Source organism: Rhagoletis pomonella, unplaced genomic scaffold, assembly GCF_013731165.1.
Source record: "Rhagoletis pomonella isolate Grant_MI unplaced genomic scaffold, Rhpom_1.0 Rhpom_scaffold_00012, whole genome shotgun sequence".
Classification (NCBI taxonomy): domain Eukaryota; kingdom Metazoa; phylum Arthropoda; class Insecta; order Diptera; family Tephritidae; genus Rhagoletis; species Rhagoletis pomonella.
The window spans coordinates 9,877,239-9,888,468 of NW_023458566.1; the positions used below are offsets into that span (position 1 = coordinate 9,877,239).

At 37.9% G+C, this 11,230-nt stretch overlaps 2 protein-coding genes across 2 annotated transcripts in view; both read left to right on the forward strand.

The window, feature by feature from the left end:
- The window catches only part of LOC118747832, a 94,016-nt gene extending 86,004 nt beyond the window's left edge, over positions 1–8,012 (forward strand). Inside the window, exon 7 of the mRNA XM_036482009.1 lies at positions 7,892–8,012. Coding sequence (XP_036337902.1) covers positions 7,892–7,997 — 106 coding nt within the window. The 3' untranslated portion in view covers positions 7,998–8,012. The remainder of the gene's footprint in view (positions 1–7,891) is intronic.
- Positions 1,155–7,801, forward strand: LOC118747835. The gene is made up of 3 exons (XM_036482010.1): positions 1,155–1,238; positions 6,923–7,047; positions 7,204–7,801. Exons 2-3 carry the CDS (start codon positions 6,964–6,966, stop codon positions 7,714–7,716), a joined length of 597 nt encoding a protein of 198 aa, XP_036337903.1. The 5' UTR covers positions 1,155–1,238; positions 6,923–6,963; the 3' UTR covers positions 7,717–7,801.
- Positions 8,013–11,230: the final 3,218 nt, after the last annotated feature.

The following is an 11,230-nucleotide window of genomic DNA, read 5'->3' on the forward strand; positions in this document are numbered from 1 at the left end:
TTTTTCTTCATTTTTTCATTTTAGCGCCGCTAACTTGATTGAGCTGCCAATAGCAACAGGAACCACGCCAGTCTGCAATTAGGGCAACAAGCATAACGGTATACAATGTATGCCATAGGAATTTCTTTATTAAAATTTTCGCTTGTAAGTATGTATACATACATACATAGATATGCGCTATGTGATATGTAATGAATGCTTGGCTGTGTAGTGCGTGTTGCAATATGCATACATACTGGGAAATGGACGCCTTCCACATGGCACCATAGACTACCAAACTTTCTAGGAAACTACTCATCGGTTCATGCAGCAAATTCTGTTTTTTTTTTTTTTTTGTTGTTGCTGCAGCTCTTGCTGCTCTTGCTTGTTTTCAACACAATTAAACCTTGTCTGCTTGGTTATTCTGGTTATTCATTATGCTGTATTCTCTTCTTTGTTTACACTTTTCTCATCTCCTGCTGCCACTCGGAATAATATGGACATACAATTTTCGGACAACAACATCAATGCCACCAACAAACCAACTCATCTCATCTCATCGTGGTACACTCATCACTGCTTGAAACCGAAATGTCTATGTGCGTGCGTGTGTGTGTGTGTGGAAAAACTTCATCATCATAACTGCGAAACATTGAAAAATGCCACACAAACAAAAACAAAAATTTGAAAAAATAAATAAAACCAAATGACCAACCAACCGATTACTTTGAACCCACTAACCTCATTCAAACTTTTTGGAAACCAACCGACCAACTAACCTCGCCAACAACCACCAACCAAACCAACAACAAAAACAACTATGCATTCGTATTTCATATCAATTTATTCGATTTATTTTTTGGTCTAATATCCAATCGCACGGAGATCCGATTAATTTGGCTGTGCTGTCGCTGAAAGAAAATGGTGAATTGATAAAATTGCGCAATAAATGGTGGTATGACAAAACGGAATGCAACCTCAACAAGGACAATCAGGAGACATTACGCAGTGAATTGTCGTTGAGTAATGTGGCTGGTATATTTTATATATTGATCGGTGGCCTCTTAGTGGCCGTCTTTGTGGCCATCATCGAGTTCTGCTTTCGCAGCAAAACATCAACGCAAAAGGCGAATGGCTCCATGTTGAGTTCGGCGTCCGGTGGGGGCTCACATCATAGGAATTCCCTAACAGATGCCATGCATTCCAAAGCGAAATTGACTATTCAAGCGAGCAGAGAATATGATAACGGACGTGTTGGGGTAAGTTAACAATGTGTTTGATGGTCATTAGAAATGGCACATAAGTATTATTGAATATATACATATACATACATAAATAGAACACTAGGGCGCCGCCGGAATTATAAAAAAATGTATTATATTTAAAAAAAGAGATTTAAAAGTTTAATCTTAAAAGGTCTGCTTGAAAATGTTTGAACACTTTATCAACAGAATCAAAATAATGCGATTGCTGGAGGTAACTTCAAATCGGTCCAGCTCACTTAATACCTTATATTTATCCGAAATTAATATGGCAAAAATATGTCTTAAAACATAATGAATTGTGTAGACGCAAAATCCGTGCAGATTTTTTTTTTTTTTTAATGGGGAGTGATGCACCCTAATGAACCATCATTTGATGTGCAGCGTATTTGTGCTGATGTGGTGCAAAATAATCGTTTGCAATTCGCACACGTAATTCGTTTTTACTATGCTCGTGTGAAGTAGAGTATATGAGGGTGTTCCTTCAGGACATTTGATTTAAAATTTTAATTAGGGAAAAAACTAAAAGATTTATTTTCACAGCTGAAAAGTAGGTTTCTGTTTAATAAAATTTAGTTTTATTAGCAAATTCCTTTGGTAGACATTTATTATTGATGTGTGTGTGTTATGAATATGAGGCAAATTGGTCTACTAAATCCGGTTCTGCAGGTTGTTTGGTTTTTGTTCAGTGCTTAACGACTGCTGCATTCTATGCTAGAGATTTCTTCAGCGAAAGTGTGGTTATTACGCTGTACAGTATCAAAAATAGCAAGGTTCTATCAATGTATTCTGGTTAGGAATGTTAATCTCAGAATTCTGGCCTTTTTTAGGTCCCGAAAATTCCAGGATTCTTGGATTTGCAATTTGAACTGCCCAGTATTGGCTACATTTCTTTTTTTTTATTTAATACCTAATATTTTGTTATAAATTTCTAGCTCACTATTCATATAAATAGTAAATTTTACACCCAAAAATTATTATATTCGCGAAACATTGGGCCAAATATAGTAAACCAGCGTTTTTGTTTTTCACTCTGACGTCAGTAATTAAAAATTATTTGAAAAATTCAGTGAAATGTGCTTAGAGTGGAAATATGGGTATAAAATTAATTAGGAAATTTTGTAGAATTTAAACAGATTAAATTCTTTGGTGCATAAGTTTTGGTAAGTATTGAAAATGTCCTTTTAAAATTTTATCCTTGAAATTTCGCAATATTTGTTTTTGGAAAAATTATATGTTAAGGACTTATATAAACTCGATAACATCTTCGAATTTCGTCCTTCTAACTTTATGAGCTCAAAATTTTTATTTATTTTTTTTAATTTCTTCAATTCTAAAGAAATTTTCTCTTTCATTTGGTACCCATATTTTTATTCTACATTGCATTCAATTTTTTTTAAATAACTTTTGGAATTAATCATATCTTTGAAATTACAAAGTCCTTTAAAATAAATCCTGGCGTCAGAGAGAAAAAATAAAAATGTAATTTTAAATAAACGTAAACTCCTTCCCCTCCACCTATTTTCTACCACGTAGTCCATGGCCTTGAGCGTTGCAAATGCCTCAGCCTGGACGACCAAAGCAGACTCCCTAAAATAGAAGTAAAGCATATCCCCTGCGATCAAGAACCTCGGATCCTGACCCAGAGTCAGTTTTGGAGACATCAGTGAAGATTCGACAACGTGTAAGTCCGGGCTCAGCGCAGGTACTAAACAAGCGCTCAGTCTCGGGGAACTCAACATTAACTTGAAAGGTAATGGTGGCGTACTTCCAGTGACTTTGAAAAGACACAAGTACTCAGATCTCTCACAGGCACATAAGCTAAAATTGCGTTGCCAGTTTTACGATCGGCTTGGGTAAGGTTTAACCACTAAACTAATATTCCATTTTTGCAATTTTTAATGGCACACTCGAAATTCATTATAAAATTGTTATATGCATGAAGAAGGTAATATATATGTGCATAAGGAATACTGTGTAAAAATCTTCCACGCCAATTTTTAATAACTCTTAAACAATTTTACTTTTAATTTAAGGCGTGCGAGTAAACGTGGTAGGTTACTGTGTATGGTGCTACGGGGCGAATACGTTACATGCGCAACTACGGGTATATGATCACCACTGATTATTTTTACTTTTTTTAGCATATCTTTTTTAAGTTTGCATTTAAATGCAATTTCGCGATGAAATCTTTTTCAGTATACAAAACTGAAGATAATGCAATTCCTAAGTTAAGTGTGCCACCAATTTCGACCAAAAAAATACTGAAAATATACAGAAAATCTCTTAGATGGAAGTATATTTACTAATGATCCTCTTCATGTTGTGAAAAGCGTCTTGGAAATATACAAACGCATTGAAAATTTAATTCTGCAAAACTATATATGCATATGAGTGGTTCTCTTATATGCAGCAAGATTATATTTAGCACAGTCGTGTTACTCCTTCACAATAGGCTGATGTGAATTTAAACTTTCATAAAGTAATTCCAATCACACAGTTGAGTTCGCAGACATTCAAACCAATACTTGAACGATTTTGACAAACCAACGGGGGCTACTTCTATTCGTAGACAAGTGATGACAATAACATACATACATTGGATTTGCCTGCAGAAGCAAATCTCATTAATGTAGCTGTTGAAGCAGTTATATTGTAATATTAACGCTGCAACAGTATCTCTGCATTTAAACTATGACCGGCAGTCGAACATGAACAGGTGAAGTCAGAGATACATACATACAGTACACTTACATATATGATTGCCATTTGGAGACCTTCGCTATCACGCTGATAAGACAGCAACAACAAGCAATGCAAAATCAATCTATATACTGTGCACATACTTTGTAGCAATGAATGCATTAACGTTATTTGTGCGTTCAACTGGCCAGCTTAATAAGCGCAATCACGCACATGCACACATGCGCAGACATAAAGGTACAAAGCATTTGGCATTTAATCAGTCGCCATGGGGGAGACCCAAATACGAAACTCTCTGTTCATTGATGCCTATAGCCGGCCTACAGCGACACGGTGTTTACCCGTGCCTGCTCAACTGCCTGGCATTTAGGTGCACTCACACACACACAAGCACAAGCTTACGTCAAACTCAATAGTGGGTATGGTGGTGGTGGTAGCATGGCAATGGCAGCTTGGATAGTGCGATGGTAAAAGGAGCAAAGCCTAAGCCAGCCGCAGTCAGTCCAACACATAACCATCCATGCCCTTATATTGGGTCATAATATTTGGGGCAAATTTTTTGATAAATTTTGAAGAAAACAAATTCTTTATTAAAACCAATGCCATTTTGGGCCATTATTATGTATGAACTTTTTGTAATTTTTCAGGTAGCTTCATAGTTGCATCGTTGTAGTACTTCTTCGAAATCTGTTCAAGGCTATTTTGAAGACCATTTTAGGCCTAGTTTCGGACAATTTTGAGACTACTTCAGCTACTTTTCGGCACTTGTTCGGTATCATTTGGGGACAATTCAAGGAATATTTCAGGACTAGTTTTAAGATCATTTTGGTTCGAAACTATTCATGAAAAGACGTTTTAAACACACTTTAATCTGATGGATTAGTGCCACCAGATGTATTAGCTTCAACACAAGTTAGTGACGAAAATTCGCTGATCCTTTTCATATGACCCAATATACTTGTGTAAGTCTGCTGCAAATTTACGCCTAAATGCTTCAGTGCAGCCTAGCCGCATATGTGTGTGTGTGTGTGTGTGTTTGCACTTGTAAACCGGGTGCGCCTGTTTGCTTTCGTACTTCGCATGGCTGAATAATCATCGCGTTCATTAAAACAAGCCTTACTTAGTGGCGCACACAAACAGCGAACACGTCTGCCACTGCAATGGCTACTCACAGCATTCAACTAATGACTGACACAAGCATATCTGTCGCTTGGTGACCACGTTGCTCTACTATAGTATACATAGGTGTTTATTCGGTATATGGTTGAGCAGCATCAGCAGTGGTCAGCGAATGTTGCTAAGACAAGTAAGCAACAGCGAGCCTCGAAATTCCACACACAGGCACACGCATTTAGGGTACAAGTACACCAGGTGGGCAAACATATATGTATAAGTTTAAGTACTTATGTACCTATCGCTTAGAAAGCAAACTGTTTTCTGTTACTGAAATTAATATGAATTTGCACCATTCAGTAAACAAGCAGAGCAGATTGTAGTCCTAGTGCCAACATTACTTACTAATAAGTTGACTAGCAGTCACCGATGGCTGCTGACATCGCTGTATATATGTACATATGTATAGTACCTATGTACATACGTACTAGGCTTCTATGAGCTTACTTATACATACATACATATTTATGTATGTATGCAAGTATGTGTGCTAACATACATATCAGTTTCTATGTAGCGGTTACTCATCCTCTGTCGTTTACACTTTACCACATTTGCCTTATATTGCACTCATGTTTAGTTACACACTCATACACACACATGCAATTATTGTTGGTAATGCAACAGTGTGCATACAAATTGTACATACCCTGCAAAAATTGTGCGACTAATCTCTAAATAGAGTATTCCGAGATTACTCTCAATCGGGTACAATTGGGCATTAATTAGTCCCAACTAGTCTCATAAGGGTACTAATGGAGGTCATTTAGTCTCGACTCATCCCTTATGGGTATAATTGGAGATCAATTAGTGCCCAACTCATCTCTAACGGGTACTATTAACGATTTAATGATATGTACGCACTTAGTCAATGAAATTTCATGTGCGGCGTTGGCACACAGAGAGAGTATTCGCCTAACAAAACTGAGCACCCCGGTTCGAATCTCAGCTGGCGCAAATTTTTATTTTTATTTTTTAAAATTGACTAGTCGCTTTTTATACCCGTTCGGATATAAAGTCGAACAATTAGTCTCTTCATAGGACATGCTCGAACAAAAGCGAACAGTTCATTCCATATAAAGAGATCAAAAGTGGTATTAGTCGCATGCTCCTTTGCGATTGCTCCCGGAGTCATCCCGGATTAGTCCAATTTTTTGCTGGGTAGTACTTACATCATCCATAGCGAACACTTGCGTTGAATGTTTGTGTTCTAATTACATGTTAAAGCAGGTATTTGGTAATAATATATGTATTTAGTGGCTTGTTTTAATACATACATACATATATGTTTTATACAGGTAACAGCTTTCGGTGGCTGTAGTTGGTGCTGAATCAGGGATGGGCGTAATCAGGAAAATGAATAATTGAATAAAAAAAAAAAATAAGAATAAGCTTTCATTCATCATTCCAACAATTTTGAATGACGAATAAATTTTTATTCAATTTATTTATTTATGAAAAAATTAAAAATTTATTCATCATTCGCAAGTGCTTGAATGGAGAATAAAAATTTATTCGTCATTCAAAATTGTTAGAATGATGAATAAAAATTTATTTTTTATTTGAATAATAATTCATTCAAAAACGCCCATCCCTGGTCCGGCATATGTATTTACGAAGGTGTATAATGGCAAGCAATTTGCAAGTATGAACACCAACAGGCAAACACACACACACACACACACACGTACAAACTCATACACCTTCGTACAGCCGCTGCAAAATTTTGGCAATATTCGTACATTAACTAAGCCACCAACACTGCCACAGCCACTCATTCACCTTCAATGTTTATCTTATTTCAGATGGCTTCCAGTGTAACATACCCACCGCTCAGGTTGAGTACATGATTGGGCTGAAGAATGGCAGCACTTGCAAACCGATGATTGAATGTCAAGTGATTGATCTTTACGACAGCAAAGGCATTAAAGTAAGCAATTTGCACCGGCCTGCGCCATTGTGGTTACACCCCATTTATGTATCTGCAACATGTCACATATTTAATCATACCTCCAACTCTCTCTCTTCCATCTCTCTCTCTCTCTCTCTCGCTATCTTTCATACGAATTCCCGCACATATCCATAGATTACTGGCGACTTGGATGGCACATTGGGCGGCTACACTGCCATCCGCCTGCTGGGCGACATTTTCGTGATGGCCGCATTGACGCTGCTCAACACCGCCATCGTCATTGCAGTGCGCGAGACATCGGAGGGACGCGGTGAGGTATGCCGTCAGTATGTCTGGGGTGCGATCGCTTATGTGCCGCTCTTCTCGCCCATCGATTTGTTTGCCTTTTCGAGTGACTCGAAACACGACGCCGCACTGGTGGCACTAATACTTGTCATTGTGTGTCTGCTCATCGGTGCATTAGTGCTGCTGTTTGCCTCGCAAATGCCGCTTAGCCCGCCGGAGTGGTGGGGTGGCACACAAAGACCGGCATGCTCGTCTATCCCATGTCGGCAATACGTCGCTATAGCCCTGAAATATTCGTGCTTACACTTGTCGCCATACTATTCGGCACATTCTGGAGCTGCATTCACAGTTTTCTCATTTGGACATTCAGCGATACGTATGCGGTCACCTATTCTGGGTTGATTTTGGTGTTGGTGCTGTTCTTCAATGTCGACAAATTCATCGAATATTGTGGACATTCGAATATCTTTATCGGCGGCTTTGCGATTTTCATCATACGCTTCACTGCGCTGAGCAGCGATGGCACCCAGTGGCTGACCGTTGTCATGGAGGCTATCGAGCCGGTCGTCATCGGAGTTGTGTGGATTACGATTATACTGTATATGCGACATGCGATGCCCAGGAAGTTGACAGCGACCGGACAGGCAGTGGCTGTGCTGGCCTTCTTCGGCATTGGTAAGTAACTAAGTGGTTGGATTATTGTTTTGGTAAGGAGCGTAAATGCAGGCAGTGTTGCCAGATGGTTTGGATGGAAGCGTAAGGAAGTGAAACTGGTGGTTTTCCGAAAAGTGATTCTTCGTGTATTGAGAGAAAAATTGTAAGCGTTTTTTTTTTGGGAATTCTCTTTGCTAAGCCTTTTAACTTTGGCTGACTATAAATTAGTATTTAGTCATTTTTGAGAAAAAATCACTCTGAAAACTGAAATTTTTTAAAAACTTTCTAGAAAATTTCATTAACTATATCATTTTATTTACTTTTAATTTTTTTATTCCCAGTGGAGTAAGTACGTAGTGTAAATTCCACAAAATATTTCGAAGGCACAACTGTTCTAATTAAGATGTCCCACAAGTCAGTGATCGAAACCGGGTCCTACGGAGTGGTAGGCCGCCTGTAATATTTAATCAACATTGTTTTTTATCTAAACACATTTTCCCCTTGTAAGCTTAATATTCAGCTCTCAAGAAAAATCTCATGAAATATTTTTCATTCTGTCGCTTCAAAACGTATAGTACTTTACCGTGTTTGTGAATTTTCTCGAAGAAATATATGTATACATGTGTACAAGCATCTTTCTTGCGAACAGCAAACTGATTTAACAAATTTTGATAGAAGAAAATTTCGTTTAAATTTCTTGAGCATCCCTTCTATAAATTTTTTGTTTTTTTTTACGAGTTGGCTACTTGGCAACTCTATTACTCAGAATTGTGAAACACTGACATGCGAGCTCCATGAAGCACAGTTGTACCTCTCATTTAGCACTTGGAATAAAAGTAATTTAATGCCAGCTTTAACGACAGACCAGTGGTGGCCAACATCTATCCATCTACTCAATAGCGAAAGCGCAGATCAGCAACTTCCACAACAACTGAACGTTGACTGCTAGTAAAGGGCAAATATTAATGTAATTTGTTTGCTGTGAAAATAAAGCTTTGAATTGTCGAAGTAAAGCTATCATTGTAAAAGCTCCTGGTCGCGGGTATCGGCATAGCCACCACTGTTTTAGAGGCAACACAGTTGCTTCTTCTTGATATGAGATTTGCATTCTCATGAATGATGATTTGTGAGTGGCCTAGAATTGCATGCTTTCATTTATGCACATTAGGGTTGCCCATTTTTCATAAGCTTAAAATTGATGTTAGCTCTTTGTATACCTCCGATTAGTCACTTATAATAATTTAATTCTAATAAGCATGCACGTACATATTTGAAAATAAACCTTTTCAATCTACTCTTTAGTAGCATACGAATCATTCGTGGATAAGCATTTCTCAGCTACCTTAAGTTTTATCAATACTGATGTGCCTGGTTCTTAATGCAGCTTAAAAATTACCTTGCCTTTTAGAGATTAAGTCTGCATGTAACACTACATTTCACAGTTGAATGCCTTTAAATAAAATGAGAAACTGGCTCCACTAGGGTAAACCGGTCCATAATAAGCACCCTTGTATTCATATTTTACAACTCGGTGAAGTTCAACCCAGATTTCTAGCTATTCAAGTACTGGAACTCCAGCAAGGTTATATAAGAACAAGAGACACTGCGACCTGAGAGGTATTTTGTATCGGAGAGAGTCTCTAACCGAGTAAACACTCGACTTCCTTAATGAATCCAGAAAGGGCCTTTGTGGAAAAATTTACAAGGAGCTTTAAAATTAATTAATCTTTATCCAGCCATGGTTGGGCAGTCTCAAAAAATGTGTTCGGAAGTTTACCCTACTCTATGCATAGGAGCATTCAGGCTCTGCGATTCGGTACCTATGCAATCGTAGTTGGTTGTGACCTGTTAGGTTTCCAGAGAGTAGCCTGATTTAATGTTTATTTAATTAAGGAATACCCGAACTGTTAAAAGGGTAGGCGAATAGCATGGCCTGTCTATGGCTCCCCACTGCCCGCCATTACGTACTTTGCTTAGAGTATAAGAGAGTTCTCGGAGCAGATCAAGTTAGACCACAAAATGGTTCCGATCCTAAAAAGGCGGTTAAGGATCTTTCTCGTGGCTACTCGTGAGCGACCTAATTACCATCGAACCCATTGTATGCGCCGTTAAGGCATTTGCAAATTCGACGATTTGTGTATTTAATGGTTTCAGAAATCAAATAATTTGTAACATCTCATGAGCATGCGCAGATTGGAAAGAACTCGAAAACCGTGCTTGCGTGACATAAAAAACGTATTTTTAGTTGAACAATCACAATTTTTTTTTGTTTGTTGGAAGAATCAAATTACAAATAAATTTTTTTTTTTATTTTGTAGAGAAATTTTTTTCGCAATTTATTAAAATTTTCCTTTTTTTGAGCGTTTGTTGACTAAAAGCGATATGAAGGCCCAGAGACGAAGGTTTGAGCAGTGAAAAAAATTAATTCAAGTAGGGACATCCCAAATGCATGCTATTAGAAATTATTATTACTAGTGTTCGCCCAGCGGTTGAAATTCAACCGTAAAATTAAGGATAGTTTATGTAAGTTGAATGAGCTAAAATAATATTAGTTGGAATGGGTTAAGTGGAGGGGAGTTTAGCTTAGTACTTGGCATAACATAACATAACCATAACATGAGAATAAATAACATAACATATGAAGCATAACACACCACAATATAACATCGCACACTCTTCAGTTGTATTTCCTTTTTATCCCTTTTTTCACCTCTATCTAAATCTTATTTATTTTGGTTCATTTTATGCCAAATGATGTTGCCTTTGATGCCACATCAAGTGATATCATGTCATGTGGTGAAATTGGGTGTGGTGAGCTGCGGTGTGGTGGAATTGGGTGTAGGAGTTACGGTGTGGTGAATTTAGGTGTGGTGGATTCAGGTGTGGTGAGTTAAGTTATGGTGAGAAGGTTGAGGTGTGGTGAATTTTGGTGTGGTGAGTTGAGGTGAGTTAAGGTGTGGTGAGAAAGTTGAGGTGTGGTGAATTAAGGGTGGTGGATTTAGGTGTGGTGGATTTAGGTGCGGGGGTTAAGGTGTGGCGAGTTGAGGTGTGGTGAATTTAGGTGTGGGGAGTTAAAGTGTGGTGAATTAATGTGTGGTGAGCTCAGGTGGAGTAAGTTTTTAAGTTAAGATGAGTTAAAGCTAAAGGGTTATGATCTTTATCCTTATCTTCATCTTCATCTTCATCTTCATCTTCATCTTCATCTTCATCTTCATCTTCATCTTCATCTTCATCTTCATCTTCATCTTCATCTTCATCTTCA

What these genes read in the sequence shown, in the direction of transcription:
- LOC118747835 (XM_036482010.1), top strand. Translation starts at nt 6,964, where the DNA reads ATGATTGGGCTGAAGAATGGCAGCACTTGCAAACCGATGATTGAATGT. An exon ending in ACGACAGCAAAGGCATTAAA is followed by an intron (nt 7,048 to 7,203) that starts GTAAGCAATTTG and finishes ACATATCCATAG; the next exon opens with ATTACTGGCGACTTGGATGG.